Source organism: Hemitrygon akajei, chromosome 8 (assembly GCF_048418815.1).
Source record: "Hemitrygon akajei chromosome 8, sHemAka1.3, whole genome shotgun sequence".
In the NCBI taxonomy this organism is placed as follows: domain Eukaryota; kingdom Metazoa; phylum Chordata; class Chondrichthyes; order Myliobatiformes; family Dasyatidae; genus Hemitrygon; species Hemitrygon akajei.
This window is the reverse complement of record NC_133131.1, coordinates 17,025,036-17,043,103: the sequence shown is the minus strand read 5'-3', so window position 1 is coordinate 17,043,103 and position 18,068 is coordinate 17,025,036. Positions and strand designations below refer to the sequence as shown.

Genomic DNA, 18,068 nt, shown 5'->3' with positions numbered 1-18,068 from the left:
TCTATTAATCCAGCCAAGCGTGATACATCATTCAATGTGACAGACTGCACTCTACACTAATCTATAGTTTCTTGAGCACACAATTCCTGAGCTTTCACAGAATAAATAATGTGTTCTTATAACCTTCGACAAGACTCTTCAATTATCAGCAAGCCAAGATTTCATTTTAAAGGAATTGAAGAGGACAGCATGAATTGTTTTTGCTGAATATCTGCTGTTCAGAGGCCATCAGCACCAACTGTTATTGAAAGGTAAAGCAGAAAGCATTTCCTCCAACTGCATATACAAACACAGAAATCATTATGTTACTGTCCAAGCTGCCCCTCAAGGAACAATACAGATATCCAAGAAAATCCAAATACAGTACACAGAGAGGCCTGAACTTGCTGTATTCTCATTAAGGATACCCATTCAATCAGTCAGCAAATGGCTTCTCCATTCCAGCCTTTTAACCTCAAGACAGTATTAATTGCCACTGAAAATTAGGTTTTATAGGAGTCAAACCTCATTGCTTCATATTTTTAGTTGTTGAAGCCAATAATGGTCGCTTTTATCTCTCAAACATTTATTTTTATTTAATTGATTTAATTACTGTCATTAAGGATTGTTCAGAATCAGGTTTAATATCACCAGCATATGTCATGAACTTGTTAATTTTGTGGCAGCAATACAATGCAATACATGATAATTTTTGGGAAAAAACTACGAATTACAATAGATATATATGTATATTAAAATAGTTAAATTAAGTAAAGCAAAAACAGAAATTTAAAAAAAGCAGTGATGTAGTATTTATGGGTTCAATGTCCATTCAGAAATCAGATGGCAGAGGGAAAGAAGCTTTTCCTGAATTGCTGAGTGTGTGCCTTCCGCCTTCCTGATGGTAACAGTGTCCTGGATGGTGCGGGTTCTTAATGATGGACTCTGCCTTTTGGAGGCTAGTACCCATGATGGAGCTGACTAATTTTACAACTCCCTGCAGCTTACTTTGATCCTGTGCAATAGCGCCCCACCCCTCATACCAGACGGTGATACAGCCAGTCAGAATGCTCTTCGTGGTACATCTGTAGAAATTCAACCTGATTTGTTAAGGATCTATCTATCTATCTATCTATCTATCTATCTATCTATCTAGCATTTCATGTGCACTAGGAGGCACGCCACCTCAGCAACCCCAGAAACCTGATTAACTCTAACCTAATCAAATGATCAATTAACCTACCCAGTACACCTTTGGACTGTGGGAGAAAACCAGACCCAGGACAGTGTTGGAATTGAACTCTGAACTCCAGAATGCCTCGAGCTGTAATAGCGTCACACTAACCGCTGTGCTACTGTGGTGTCCATAATTCATGTACACAAGTTCTGAAACTTCTTTCGAGGGCATCACACTGAATACACTTTCTAATGGGCAATGTTACAAGAGTCATGGGGAATTTCAATACGCATGTAAATTGAGAAACTCAGGGTGGTGCTGGATTCCAAGAGGGGTATCTAAAACTAAGTCATTGAGAAGGTAAAGATGGAATGCAAAAGTAAGCTAGCAATAATATTAAAGAGGATACCAAAAGATCTTCAAATACACAAGTGGATACCGAATCACTGGAAAATGATCCTGGAGAGGTAGTAATGGGGGAAAAGGAAATTGCAGACAAACTAAATAAGTATTTTTCATCAATCTTCACTGTGGAAGACACTAGCAGTATGGTGGAAGTGCCAGGTGTCAGGGGTCATGAAGTGTTTGAAGTTACCATTGCTAGAGAGAAAGTTCTTGGGAAACTGCAAGGTCTGAGGTAGATACGTCACCTGGCCAGATGGTGTATACACCAAGGGTTCTGAAAGAGAAGTCTGAAGAGATCATGGAGGCATTAGTGATGATCTTTCAAGAATCACTAAATTCTGGAATAGTTCCTGAAGACTGGAAAATTGCAAATGTCACTCCACTCTTCAAGAAGGGAGAGAGTAAGAAGAAAGGAAATTATAGGCCAATTAATCAGACCTCAGTGGTTGGGAAGATGTTGGAGTCAATTATTAAGGATGAGATCTCCGGGTACTTGCAGGCAGATGATAAAATAGGCCATAGTCAGCATGGTTTCCTCAAGGGAAATCTTGCCTGACAAATCTGTTGAAACTCATTGAAGAAATAACAAGCAGGATAGACAAAGGAGAATCAGCTGATGTTGTGTACTGGGATTTTCAGAAGGCCTTTAACAAGCTGCTACACATGAGGCTGCTTAACAAGTTACGAATCCATGGTATTACAGGAAAGATTCTAGCATGGATAAAGCAGTGGCTGATTAGCAGGAGGCAAAGAATGAGAATAAGGGAGCCTTTTCTGGTTGGCTGCCATGACTAGTGGTTTTCCACGGGGTCTGTGGTCAGACTGATTATTTTTACGTTATATGTCAATGATTTGGATGATGGAATTGATGGTTTTGTTGCAAAGTTTGCAGATGAAATGAAGATAGGTGGAGGTAAGGTGGAGGTATTGTGAAGATGGTTTTGAGGAAGTAGTGAGGTCGCAGAAGGGCTTAGACAGATTAGGAAAATGAGCAAAGAAACGGCAGATGGAATACAGTGTGGGAAAGTGTGTGGTCATGCATTATGTAGAAGAATTTAAAGGGTTGACTATTTTCTAGCTGGAGAGAAAATACAAAAAACTGAGGCACAAATGGACTTGGGAGTCCTTGTGCAGGATTCCCTAGAGGTTAATTTGCAGGTTGAGTCTGTGGTGAGGAAGACAAATGTGATGTTAGCATTCATTTCAAGAGGACTAGAATATGAAAGCAAGGATGTAATGTTGAGACTTTATAAAGCACTGGTGAGGCCTCACTTGGAGTATTGTGAGCAGGTTTGGGCCCCTTATCTTAGAAAAGGATGTGCTGAAACTGGAGAGGGTTCAAAGGAGGTTAACGAAAATGATTCCAGGATCGAATGGCTTGTTGAATGAACAGCATTTGATGGCTCTGGGCCAGTACTTATTAGAATTCAGAAGAATGAAGGGTAACCTCATTGAAACCTATTGAATGGTGAAAGGCCTTGATAGTGTGGATGTGGAGAGGATGTTTCCTACAATGGGAGAGTCTAGGATCAGAGGACAAAGCCTCAAAATAGTGGGGTGTCCTTTTAGAATGGAGACAAGGAGGTACTTGTTTAGCCACAGAATGGTGAATCTGTAGAATTCTTTGCCACAGGCAGCTATGGATGACAAGTCTTTATTTATATTTAAGGCAGAGGCTGTTAGATTCTTGATTAGTCAGGGCATGAAGGGATACAGGGAAAAGGCAGGAGACTGGAGCTGAAGGGAAAACTGGATCAGCCATGATGAAATGGTGGAGCAGATCAGATGGGCCAAATGGTCTAATTCTGCTCCTATACCTTATGGTTTAATAATGTCCAATTGAAATGCAGGAAATCTATTGGGAATTGTTTCTATAATGAACTGCCAGTGCTAAATGTACATTGCTGACTGCAGAATTCTGGCCAGTGTTTTAAGACGTTCAGTACCTTTCCCCCAATTTCTCACACCTTTCCCCTTATTATGACCCCTCATCCATGATTAATTGATGAGGAACCTTTGATAAAGAATGGAGAGACTTTTTGAACTTGATTGGTATTAAAGGTGGACTCAGTCTCTGTATCCTACATTCATCTAAATTTTCAACAAATCTTGGGAAACTCAATGAATTTTATACTGTCAATATACCATCACCCATGTATAAATCTGTTAAATCAAAAGTAACCATGTATGGAAGACAGCATCACTTGAGCCTAACTACCCAATCAAGCTATCTTCTGTTAAGTTAACCTCTTCAGTTTTTGAAGATCTCAACTAATTTGGTTTCTTTGTTCATTTTCCTATCCTCCAAGCCTTTGAGGGAAGGCTGACCCATCACTGATAGGGAAGGCATATTTGGAACACTGGGCTCAATCATGCTGGACACTCATTCCAGAGAATCACATTTCAATATATCTAGCATGCCCGGGCTCAATCAGGAGGACTTGTTTCTCTGGCCCTCCACTTCTAGAACCTAACAGCATCTGGGTAGAGTGCAGTTGTACATCTCCCTAAATACCTCTAACAACCTTTCACAGAAGGCAAACTGAGGCTGGATTTTTTTTTTAGCAAAGAAGTTCAGAAACACTTTAAAAACTATAATTAAAATTAAAGTAAACACCTTATAAAGTTAAAGTTATAAGACATTTTTAAAACTCAAGCAAACTAAAAATACGAATCATTTGGAATTTATTAAAAATATTAATAAGCCAGATAATTTACATTTCCAATGCCTCGCAAATCCCCAGTTGGTGGTTTGCATGAGGATTCCCCAAATCCGTAATTAAAATTCAGACTTCTACATTTCGCAATGTATTTATGCAAACTCACAACATAGCCCTGAACCGTAGCAGCATAATTTAACGCATTAAATGCAGATTATGGTCACTATACTTAAGGGTTACACAAGCAGTTTTGATAATATCGATACAGTTTCGATAATTGTCATTTAAAGTAAAATTGGATAGGTATATGGACAGGAAAGGAATAGAGGGTTTTGGGCTGAGTGCGGGTCAGTGGGACTAGGTGAGAGTAAGCGTTCAGCACGGACTAGAAGGGCCGAGATAGCCTGTTTCCGTGCTGTAATTGTTATATGGTTATAATAACAAATAGATTTGAGTCTCACCAAAGGAATTATCTGTTCTGAAACTTCTGGAAACTTACTTCGCCAATAAATAAAATAAACCAAATAAAACAAAAACACATTAATGAAACTGCTAAGTAATACCTTAGGCTTTACACTGCTCAGAAGACGAAGCTTCTGCTTTTGCTCTTCAAATTGTCGCCGCTTCCGTTCCTCTTCCATCATCTTTTGCTGTTGTTCAAACCGCTTTCTAGAGAAGCAGAAGTGATCAAGGACTAAATAATAGTGAAGTTACTGTTAAATTCACATTCCAATCTTGTACTAACACAGTAACCAATTAACCCATTACCCATTCTCCACTAAATGACAATGTTTTCAAAAGTTAACGAATTAAATGACATTAATTGGCCTGCTTTGAGTTTAGTTACTTATAATAAAGCTATTGATTTTTAATGCAAATGTTTCAGGTAATGGTTAAGAATTCAATCACTCTGCATGGAGCTTACACTAGGAGAATATGAACTTGTGTCCACTTAGGAATAAATTAAATGCTCCTTTTATTGTCAGTACGAGTAATATGTAACAATCCACTGGAAGAGGGATAGTAGATAAGGGGACGATCATGAGGAATATAGTCTACAGAAAAACTATCTATTTAACAAATGATGACTTGACTTACTTCTACAATTTATACTTATTGTGTTCAGGAACACTCAAAAAACATTTGCCAGCTTGTGAACTGCTAATCACTTATCCAAATCTGCAGCCCTACAAAAATCATTTCCACTACATAATGACCTAAACAATAGCTTCCTTTTGCCTAGTATTTCTAAAGTAATAAAATAAGCTGTACAATTACTACAAATCATTCCAAAAAGAAAAGAATCTTACTGTTGTTCTTCGGCAAACTGTTTTTGCATATCTGGCGTGTACTGTGGCGGAGAGGGACGCATTGCCATGTAATGATGCTGTGGCATATATGGCATTCCAGCTGGTGGCATTGGACCCATTGCCATTCCACCCTGATGGATGTAAAGATTATAAATAATTAAAACAGTACCTCTAATTGAACATAACAGAAATGAATAAAGTTATTCAATCAAACTTGCTTGCCTTTCTGGTTAGTTCCATTTCCAGAACCTACTCATCTACCTTGGACCATTTAAGTCATGTTAAGTACAGCTTTATAATAAAAACTGTCTGATGAAAATATCACCATGGTAGCCCAATACACACTTGAATGAGTTGTTAATAATTAAGCCAACATTGTACAACATATGGGAAAGCAATTGATGGCCAAGTGTACCCTTTAAATAAACATTCAATTTGCACAGTGCCCATCAAGAACAGTATTCATTTTGATAAAGCTTTTGAGTAACATGCAACAATAAATATTCTGTCTCAGGACTAGGTTTAAACAGTATCTCGCACAGCATGGGGTGGAATTGTGATGTCAACGAACCCATGGCTATAAATTGTTATTGTGGCCTGATTCGTGAAAGGGGTTGGGGGAGAGAAATAGGGCATTTGGAAAAATAAGTTGGGGGTAAAAAGCAGTTAATTGCACAACTTCTCATTTTCTGCATAATGTACAGCTAGGTGTGCAAACAGTTACTTCTAGATAGCCATATGAGTTGCATAATTACTGTTTGAGACCCAATTAGACCCCGTATTTCACTGGCTGAAATAAAAACGATTAAGGCACAATATATTTCTGCTCATATTTCTTGCTGTTGGTAACATCATCCACATCTTGCAGGAGACGAGGAACCTGATCTATTAAAGAAACTATGCTTAAAGGTACTATGCTAAACTAAAGGTACTATACTTAAACATTCAGAAGCCATTAATATAGTGAAGATACTCTATTCTAAATATCATACTGATGTTCTATTTTAAATATCGTAAAATTATAGTCAAATTTTCATTACTAAATTACCTGCATTGGCATTGATCCAGGAGGCATCTGTGAACCAAAATTCATTCCCATCATGCCTTGCATGTTGGGCTGCATCAAAGGTACCATGGGGAACCCTTGCTGCTGCTGCTGTTGTTGCTGCATTGGTGTCATACCTACACAGAAAAATGTGAAATGGAAAGCTTCACTTCAGCTTTGAGTGATTCTTTAAAAATGAGGAATAACACAGTATTCGAACAATTTCATTAGAATTAAAAATATAAAACATAAGAAACAATAACAGAAGTTGGCCCAGAAGTTGGAACACTGAGCCTGCTCTATGGTGCAGTAATATCATGATTGATCCAGTTTTGGCATCAAACACCATTTTCTTGATACTAGCCAATTCACTTGTAATTCAAGTGTCAAGTTCTACCTTCAATATATTCAATAACTTTGTCCCCCAAAGGTCACTGGGATAGAGAGTTCCAAGATCTATTACCCTCAATATCACCAAGACCAAGGAGATGGTGGTGGACTTTAGGAGATCTAGGCCCCATATGGAGCCAGTGATCATTAATGGAGAACGTGTGGAGCAGGTTAAGACCTACAAGTATCTGGGAGTACAGTTAGACGAGAAGCTTGACTGGACTGCCAACACAGATGCCTTGTGCAGGAAGGCACAGAGTCGAATGTACTTCCTAAGAAGGTTGGCGTCATTCAATGTCTGTAGTGAGATGCTGAAGATGTTCTATAGGTCAGTTGTGGAGAGCGCCCTCTTCTTTGTGGTGGCGTGTTGGGGAGGAAGCATTAAGAAGAGGGACGCCTCACGTCTTAATAAGCTGGTAAGGAAGGCGGGCTCTGTCGTGGGCAAAGTACTGGAGAGTTTAACATCGGTAGCTGAGCGAAGGGCACTGAGTAGGCTACTGTCAATTATGGATAACTCTGAACATCCTCTACATAGCACCATCCAGAGACAGAGAAGCAGTTTCAGTGACAGGTTACTATCGATGCAATGCTCCTCAGACAGGATGAAGAGGTCAATACTCCCCAATGCCATTAGGCTTTACAATTCTACCGCCAGGACTTAAGAACTTTTTAAAAGCTATTATTAATGCTTTTTGAGACAGTGATTTAGATGCATATCATATTTTTTTACTGAGTTAAGTATTGTATGTAATTAGTTTTGCTACAACAAGTGTATGGGACATTGGAAAAAAAAGTTGAATTTCCCCATGGGGATGAATAAAGTATCTATCTATCTATCTCTGAGAGAAGAAATTCCTGCACTACATTTTAGTTGGTCAACCTCTTATTCTGAGACAATGCCCCATAGTCTTGTGCTTATTGATTCTCAGTGCCTGTTATTGTCATCTGTAAACTCAGGTCGCTTAGTCTGCAACAAATCGATGATCTGTACAGTAAGTGCTTATGCATTATATGGTGAAACCTGTATATATGAAATATCTGTAACTACAACAGATGTGATATTTTCTTTTGCATGTGTTTTTATTTTCAAATGGTCAGTAAATCATGTGAGCAAAATATTCCTGGACTAGTTTCATCTCTTGGAGGAGTAGCACCTCTGGTTAGCCTCCAACTTGATGGTGTGAACATAGATTTCTCTAACCTCCAGTAGACCCTACACTCTCCCCCTTCTGGTTCACTGCCTTACCCTTTATTTTCTCACTACCTGCCCATGACGTCCTCTGGTGTCCCTCCTACTTCACTTTCTCCCATGGTCCACTGTCCTCTCCTATCAGATTCCTTTTTCTTCAGCTCTTTACCTCTTCCACCAATCACCTCCCAGCTTCCTACTTCATTATACTACCCTCACGCAGCCCCCCAACCTTCCCTCTCACCTGGTCTCACCTATCACTTCCCTTCCCTTCCCCTCACCTTCTTCGCTTTGCTTCTAGTCTTGATGAAGAGTCTCATACCAAAATGTCAACAGTTCATTCCTCTCCATAAATGCTGCCTGACCTGCTGAGTTCCACCAGCACTTTTTATGTTGCTCTGGGTTTCCAGCATCTGCAGAATCACTTGTGTTTATCTCTGATGATGCTTTTTTTCCAGCCTTATTTAAGTTCCTACTCAATTAGAGTCCTAGAGTAATAAAGCATTGAAGTAGGCCCTTCAGCCCACTCGTACATGCTGACCAAGGTGCTCAGCTAAGTTAGTCCCCTCTGTCCACATTTGGCCCATATTGCACTAAACCATTCCGATCCATTTAGCTGTCTAAGTGGCTTTTAAATGCTGCTTTTATAGCTATCTCAACCAGTTCCTCTGGCAGCTCATTCCAATTCTAGAACTCAGCCAGCAGGATGGGAATTTCAGTGCATTTTCTGTTATTGTCATTCCTGGAGCCTTTTCCATTGAGGGAGGAACCTATCACACTGTCAGAAAAAAAGAGCCCCTGTTGATTGCTGTGTCCAGAAAATTTCAGTCAAAATGGGATTTAATGCTCTACAGAGACTATAAGACATAGGAGCAGAATTAGTCCATTTGGCCAATCAGTTCTGCTCTACCATTTAATCATGGCTCATCCTTTTTTCCCCTCCTCAGCCACAATCCCTGGCCTTCTCTCCATAACCTTTGATGCTGTGTCTAATCAAGAACCTATCAATCTCTGTCTTAAACACACCCAACAACTTGGCCTTCACAGCAGCCTGTGGTAACAAAATCCACAAATTCACCACCCACTGGCTAAAGAAGTTTCTCCGAATCTGTTTTACATGGACACCCCTCTATCTAGACTCCCCAACCATGGGAAACATCCTTTCCATATCTACTCTGTCTAGGCCTTTCAACATTCGAAAGGTTTCAATGAGATCTCCCCTCATCCTTCTAAATTCCAGTGTGTACAGACCCAGAACCATCAAACGTTCCTTGTATGATAATTGTTTCATTCCTGGAATCATCCTTGTGAGCCTCCTCTGAACTGTCTCCAATGGCAGCACATCTTTTCTTAGATAAGGACCCCAAAACTGTTCACAAATACTCAAGGTGAGGCCTCAACAGTGCCTTATAAAGCTTCAGCATCACATTCCTGCTCTTGTATTCTCGACCTCTCGAAATGAATGCTAAAATTACATTTGCCTTTCTCACCACTGACTCAACCTGCAAGTTAACCTTTAGGGTGTTCTGCACAAGGACTTCCAAGTCCCTTTGCCTCTTAGATTTTTGGATTTTCTCCCCATTTAGAAAATAGTCTGCACATTTACTTTTACTACCAAAGTGCATGACCATGCATTTTCCAACACTGTCTTTCATTTGCCACTTTCTTGCCCATTCTCTTAATCTGTCTAAGTCCTTCTGCAGCTTTCCCATTTCCTCAACACTACCTGCCCCTCCACCAATCTTCATATCATCTGCAAATCTGGCAACAAAGCCTGCTACTCCATCACCTAAGTCATTGATATACAGCATAAAAAGAAGCAATCCCAACACTGACCCCTGTGGAAGACACTGTCAGCCAACCAGAAAAGAATCCTTTTATTGCCACTCACTACCTTCTACCAATCAGCCAATGCTCTAACCATGCCAGTAACTTTCCTACAATACCATGAGCTCTTAACTTCGTAAGCAGCCCCATATGTGGCACCTTGTCAAAGGCCTTCTGAAAATCCAAATACACAACATCTACTGCATCCTCTTTATCTATCCTACATGTAATCTCCTCAAAGAATTCCAACAGGTTCATCAGGCAAGATTTTCATTTAAGGAAACCATGCTGATTTTATTCTATCTTGTCCTATGTCACCAAGTACTCCATCACCTAATCCTTAACAACTGACTCCAACATCTTCCCAACCACTGAGGTCAGGCTAACTGGTAAATAATTTCCTTTCTGCTGCCTTCCACCCTTCTTAAACAGTGGAGTGACATTTGCAATTTTCAGAGCATTTGCAAATTACAGAGCAATGTTTGAGGTCTCCCTGCACAACTCAATCATATTTTAAGCGGCTGCGAATGGAATTGTTCTGAGCTAGGGAGGGGAAAATATAATCTAGCTTGGGGTAGATCTTGAACTTTGTAGAATGGGGGGGGGGGGGCTTCTTCTCATCTTCCATCAAGGCTGAGATTTTAAAAAACTCAACCACAGGATGGATGTGTTTAATTCTAAAGACAGGTCTATTGCTCTAGATGCTAAGTATAAAACTCACTATTGCACAAAGCAAGCTTCCTTCACCAGCTACCACCTTGCCCTGACCTGTGTATTGCTCAATTTAAATGGTAGTTTGCAATTTGTCAATATCCATCGTGTCAATGGGTAGGTTGTATCTATGGCAGTTCTTGTTATTTTGCATAATCTATAAATGACTGGTTTTTTGGTGTATCGAAGTAATAAGATCAATTGAATCAGCTTCTCACCCATCACAAACACCAGTTTCCCAACTAAACATAAATTAACTCACTGCAAGTGGAACAAATGATAACAGTTGACTGGAAATAGACTGAAACATGTGATATCTCATACTTAAATCTACCAGTTAACAAATTTTAAATAAGCTTCACAAATATCATGTAAACACCACCAAAAAATAAACATAACATTTACAATTACACATACACGTCCATTTATACGGTGATATGTAATCACTTTCTCTATAAGATCAATAAACCAATTTGATTAAATGGCAACACAACAGCAGAGCAGCTGAATCATATGGTAAGAATAATAATGTGTGGTTATATTTGTACTGAGCTATGTAAGTGCAGGATGATACAACAGCAGCGGCATTTCTCATCTTAAACAAAGAAAAGGATATTAAAATTGATATCAATGTGCCTGATTTAAATTATTTCTAAATCCAGCCATTATCTTGGAACTGCAGATATGAATAAAACCACCTCAAAGTGACAGCAAACACGAGGAAATCTGCAGATGCTGGAAATTCAAACAACAACACACACAAAATGCTGGTAGAACACAGCAGGCTAGGCAGCATCTATAGGGAGAAGCGCTGTCGACGTTTCGGGCTGAGACCCTTCGTCAGGACTAACCGAAAGGAAAGATAGTAAGAGATTTGAAAGTAGTGGGGGGAGGGGGAAATGCGAAATGATAGGAGAAGACCGGAGGGGGTGGGATGAAGCTAAGAGCTGGAAAGCTGATTGGCAAAAGTGATACAGAGCTGGAGAAGGGAAAGGATCATGGGACGGGAGGCCTCAGGAGAAAGAAGGGGGGGGGGGGAGCACCAGAGGGAGATGGAGAACAGGCAAACAACTAATTATGTCAGGGATGGGCTAAGAAGGGGAGGAGGGGCATTAATGGAAGTTAGAGAAGTCAATGTTCATGCCATCAGGTTGGGGGCTACCCAGCCGGTATATAAGGTGTTGTTCCTCCAACCTGAGTTTGGATTCATTTTGACAATACAGGAGGCCATGGATTAACCCTAACCCAACCCTAACCCTCAGAATTACATGCCTCTCATTATCTTGGTCCCTGGGAAAAACACAAGCAGTGTCTGAGCCGGACACTGTTGGGCCACCTCGGGGAGGATGTCTAGTGATTAAAGGCCCGAAACACCTGATGATCCGAGGATACATTACTGACGATGTTTCCTAGTGCACACCCGGTTCGTTGAACCAAGCGGTGTCGGACCACGATAATGAAAGGCATTGGCCAGATTAACCTGGCTTCACCATATAAGCCTATCCGCCATAGCACCTCATACATCCCCACTCAAAACTCTGCAGCCCTACCTCTTCCAGCCACACATATACATCCACCAGTCCAACACTCAAACCTAATCCTAAAGTCCAAAAGAGGCACACACCCCCACAAACCCTAGGCATGTCCCGATTATCCCTGTCTTCAGCCCCACAAACCCTAAGCACACCCCGATTAACCCTTGCTAAACCCCCACAAACCCAATGTCCTATGTCAAGAGGGGCAAGATTCAACAAAGGCAAGTGTTGGGTTAATGAAGGCGTGGGCCAGATCAAAGTGGCAGGGTCACATGAAACTGAATCTCAAGTGATGAGATCAAAAAGCACAAGAGGGCTGATTCTCCCACTGCCCGCATAATCTCAACCTAACCCTAACCACAACCACCTCACAGATTAACCTGGCTTCACCATATGAGTCTATCCGCCATAGCACCTCACAGATTAACCAGGCTTCACCATATGAGTCTATCCGCCATAGCACCTCATACATCACCACTCAAAACTCTGCAGCCTAACCTCTCCCAGCCAAACATATACATCCACCAGCCCAACACTCAAACCTAATCCTAAAGTCCAGAAGGGGTACACACCCCCACAAACCCTAGGCACTCCCCAATTAACCCTGGCTTCAGCCCACAAACACAAAGCACACCCTGATTAACCCTTGCTAAATGCCCACAAACCCGATGTCCTATGTCAGGAGGGGCAAGATTCAACAAAGGCAAATGTTGGACCTGGTCAATGAAGGCGTGGGCCAGATCAAAGTGGCAGGGTTGCGGGAAACTGAATCTCAAGTGACGAGATCAAAAAGCACAAGAGGACTGATTTGCCCACCGCCCGCATAATCTCAACCTAACCTTACAGTGACACGCTCTTCATTCTCCCGGCCCACGAAATGCCAATAAGAAAGCCCAGATATTCAAATCCAAGCTGGGGCTCATAAAACAAGTCAGTACTAAACTCAGGTGCAGTTCTGCAGAATGCCCAGTAAACACTGTCAATTAATGCCATGCAATCCCAGGCATACAGATGCCAGGTAATGATGTTTAAAAATATCATTACCCTCAAAATTACATGCCTCTCATTATCTTGGTCCCTGGGAAAAACACAAGCAGTGTCTGAGCCGGACACTGTAGGGCCACTGCGGGGAGGGTGTCGGACCACGATAATGAAAGGCATGGGCCAAATTAACCTGGCTTCACCATATGAGTCTATCCGCCATAGCACCTCATACATCACCACTCAAAACTCTGCAGCCTAACCTCTCCCAGCCAAACATATACATCCACCAGCCCAACACTCAAACCTAATCTTAAAGTCCAGAAGGGGTACACCCCCCCACAAACCCTAGGCACTCCCCGATTAACCCTGGCTTCAGCCCCACAAACCCAAAGCACACCCTGATTAACCCTTGCTAAATGCCCACAAACCCGATGTCCTATATCAGGAGGGGCAAGATTCAACAAAGGCAAATGTTGGACCTGGTCAATGAAGGCGTGGGCCAGATCAAAGTGGCAGGGTTGCGTGAAACTGAATCTCAAGTGACGAGATCAAAAAGCACAAGAGGGCTGATTTGCCCACCGCCCGCATAATCTCAACCTAACCCTAACCATGTCTATCCATGGCCTCCTCTATTGTCAAAATGAATCCAAACTCAGGTTGGAGGAACAGCACCTTATATACCGGCTGGGTAGCCCCCAACCTGATGGCATGAACATTGACTTCTATAAATTCCGTTAATGCCCCTCCTCCCCTTCTTAGCCCATCCCTGACATAGTTAGTTGTTTGCCTGTTCTCCATCTCCCTCTGGTGCTTCCCCCCCTTTCTTTCTCCTGAGGCCTCCCGTCCCATGATCCTTTCCCTTCTCCAGCTCTGTATCACTTTTGCCAAACACCTTTCCAGCTCTTAGCTTCATCCCACCCCCTCCAGTCTTCTCCTATCATTTCGCATTTCCCCCTCCCCCCACTACTTTCAAATCTCTTACTATCTTTCCTTTCGGTTAGTCCTGACGAAGGGTCTCGGCCCGAAACATCGACAGCGCTTCTCCCTATAGATGCTGCCTAGCCTGCTGTGTTCTACCAGCATTTTGTGTGTGTCAAAGTGACAGGTGCCTTTGCTGACTTAAAACCTATATTTGTCATCTCACTTATATTTGGAGGCTTCAAGGTGACTAACTGGAAGAAGTATCACAGGATGATATGGCACCTCTGAAAAATCATATTATAATAGCCTCTTAGGCAAGAGGAAAAATTCTGATATATAAAAAAAAGCAAGGCTAAAGAAAAATTTTATTTCCTGCAACTTCAAATGATTCATACAGCTAAAGTGTGCTTGGCTGATGTTAAATTTTATTACCGTAATTGTTTCAAAGCTATCAAGCTCCAGCTTTTGACTGCATTTGCCAGAAAGAGTTCTGAAGTAGGTCAATGCCCTGCACGTGACTTGGACAGGCACGGTAGAGTAGCGACTAGCTTAACATTAAACAGCGCCAGTGACCTGGGTTCAATTATCGCCACTGTCTATAAGGAGTTTGCAAGTTCTTCCCGTAACCATGTGAGTTTCGTCCGGATGTTCCAGTTTACTCCCACATTCCGAAGACATACAGGTTAGTAAGCTAACTGGTCATATAAGGGTAATCGGGCAGTGCAGACCCACTGGGCCTGAAGGACCTGTTGCTATGCTGTCTGGCTAAATAAATAAATAAATAAATACGTGTGTTGCTGACACTGGAAGTCATCCCAATTTACTGAATGTATGAAGTCAAATCCCTTTCAGTTTAGATACTGCGAAACAACATTGCATAGCTGGTTGAAAATAATACAACATTATAACACAAATTAAATCTTACAGAATGACATCTGGTTCTGTTGTGTTTACCCTTCGGTTATTTTCACAAACCAAAGGGCGTTGGCACAATGCTGTTACAGCCCGGGGCACTCTGGAGTTCCGAGTTCAATTCCGGCATCATTCTGTAAGGAGTCTCTGTACGTCCTCCCTGTGGAATGTGTGGGTTTTCCTCGGGTGCTCCGGTTTCCTCCCACAGTCCAGAGATGTACCAGGTAAGTTAACTGGTCATTGTAAATTGTCCTGTGATTAGATTAGGTTTAATCAGGTTTGTTGGGGGTTGCTGGGGTGGCATGACTCACTACTCCGTGCTGTTCCGCTAAAATAAATAGTTCCTCAGATGTGGAATGCTCTCCAAGTTTTCCAGAGTCTCTGTTGTTAGTTTTTATAATCAAAGATGGGGAGTGATGTGGTGTTGTACAAAGCAGGCAGGTTAGTAACACCATAAGACATCAGAAAGAGCAGAATTAGGCCATTGGGCCCATTGAGTCTGCTCTGCCAAAATTCAGTAATGGGGTTTTCGTTAGCTTCTTTATTAGGAGCTCCTCTTCCATTTTCGCTCTCCAGAATAGGTAGACAAGCTCTCAACCCTACTGTCAAACATACTTTAAAAATTTGGTTTCAATTTCGTAGATTTTTTGAATTAAATGATTTTCTACTTTCTAGTAATATTTATTCTAATTTCTTTTTTAAACCATCAACTTTGGATAAGGCTTTTTTAACATGGAAAATTAAGGGAATAAAAACTTTTTTAGATTTGTTTTTACAAGACTGTTTAATGTCCTTTTCACAGTTAATGGATAAATATGATATCCCCAATACACATTTTTTCAGATATTTACAGGTTAGGAATTTTTTACGTGATTTTTTACCGAATTACCCCTAGGCCCGCTCTTTAAATTTGGCTTATGCTATTTTTCAGTTTAAACCTTTTCAAAAACGATTAATAACTATCATTTATAAACAGTTAATGAATGCTCGCATGTCGCCTAATGATAGGGTTCAACGTACCTGGGAAGTAGAACTTCAACATTCACTTTCAGATAATCAATGGAGTAAAATTTATTATTTAGTCAATAATTCATCTATCTGCGCACGCCATATTTTAATTCAGTTTAAGATAGTACACAGGGCCCATATGTCCAAAGATAAATTGGCGCATATTTTTCCTAATATAAGCTCTATTTGTGACAGATGTAACGCAGAAGTGGCTACTCTAACTCATATGTTTTGGTCATGTGTAAGTGTAAACAACTTTTGGAGGGATGTGTTTGGAATATTATCTAAAGTTATAGATGTGGATGTTCAACCTAATCCACTTACAGCAATTTTTGGGATTATTCCAGAGGAAGCAAGCAAAATGTCTGCTTCTGCCCAACATGTGATAGCTTTTTCAACTTTACTGGCTAGGAGAGCTATTTTGCTACACTGGAAAGAATCTAACCCACCTACTGTTTTTTATTGGCTCTCCTCCATTATGTTATGCCTAAGATTGGAGAAAATTAGAAGCCGGACATTTGATACATCCTTTAATTTTGAACAAGTCTGGCGACCCTTTATTCAATATTTTCATATGATTCAATTAATTTATCTATCTATCTATCTATCTATTTATTTATTTATCTATCTATCTATCTATCTTTATTCTCTTTGGGGAAAATCCTTATCCATGAAGGTTCGGAGATGACTGGAAGGATGTTTCTTCTCTTTTTTAAAAATTTTATCCTCAATTGGACTGACCAATCTTTCTTCTTCTTTCTTTTTTTTCCTTTCTCTTTTTTTTTTGCTTCAGGTTAGTTAGTGGGGTTTTTTTCTTTATCAATATAATTTCCAATTTTTTTATGATTGCTATGAGGAGTTGTAGTTATTTTTTGACCATTGTATATATAACAGCATAATATTTTACCTATTTGATTTTGACATTATATACTTTCTGTTTTTATTATTGCTGTTTATATGTCTTTTATATTATCTGTTTGCTAAACTCCTCCTCTGATTTGTATATTCTTTATTTGAAAATCAATAAAAAGATTGAAAAATGAAATGAATCTGCTCTGCCATTCCATCATGGCTAATTTATTATCCTATTCAATCCCATTCTCCAGCTTCTCCCCATAACCTTTGTACCCCGACTAATCAGGAACCTATCAACCTCCACTTTAAATACACTCAATGATTTCACCTCCATAACAGTCTGTGACAATCAATTCCACAGATTCTCTTAGCTCTAGATAAAGAAATTCATCCTCATCTCTGTTATTAATGGATGCCCTTCTATTCTGAGGCAGTGCCCTCTGGTCCTAGACTCACCCACTATAGGAAACATCCTTTCCATATCCACTCTATCTAGAACTTTCAATATTCGAAAGGTTTCAATGAGATCCCCTCTCATTCTTCTAAACTCCAGTGAGTACAGGCCGAGAACCATCAAATGCTCCACATACATTAACCCTTTCACTTGTGGAATCATTCTTATGAATCTCCTCTGGACTCTCTCCATGCCAGCTACATCTTTTCTTTGATAAGGAGTCCAAAACTGCTCACAATAGTCCAAGTGCTGTCTGACCAATGCCTTATAAAGCCTCAGTATTACATTCTCGCTCTTATATTCTAGTCCTCTCGAAATGAATGCTAACATTGCTTTTGCCTACCTTACCACTGACTCAACCTGCAAGTTAACCTTTAAGGAATCCAGTACAAAGACTCCCAAATCCCTTTGCACCTCTGAGTTTTGAATTTTCTCCTTATTTAGATTCCATCTACCGAAGTGCAAGACTATACACTTCCTGACACTGTATTCCATCTCCCACTTCTTTGCCCATTCTCTCAATTTGTATAAGACCTTCTACATACTCCCTACATTCTCAACACCACCTGCCCCTCCACTTATCTTCCCATCATCCTCAAACTTGGCCACAAAGCCATCAATTCCATCATCCAAATCATTGACATATATTATGAAAAGAAGCTGCCCTAATACTGACCCATCACTAACAGCCAAACAGAAAAGACCT

General features: G+C 40.5%; 1 protein-coding gene across 6 annotated transcripts in view; it reads right to left on the bottom strand.

The window, feature by feature from the left end:
* Nucleotides 1-18,068, bottom strand: part of synrg (synergin, gamma) — a 122,930-nt gene that overhangs the window by 86,084 nt on the left and 18,778 nt on the right. For all 6 annotated transcript variants that reach the window (XM_073053351.1, XM_073053352.1, XM_073053355.1 and 3 more), the window contains 3 exons: nucleotides 6,580-6,713; nucleotides 5,532-5,662; nucleotides 4,785-4,890 (listed from right to left, as the gene is read on the bottom strand). In XM_073053351.1, the coding sequence (XP_072909452.1) occupies nucleotides 4,785-4,890; nucleotides 5,532-5,662; nucleotides 6,580-6,713 (371 nt within the window). The remainder of the gene's footprint in view (nucleotides 1-4,784; nucleotides 4,891-5,531; nucleotides 5,663-6,579; nucleotides 6,714-18,068) is intronic.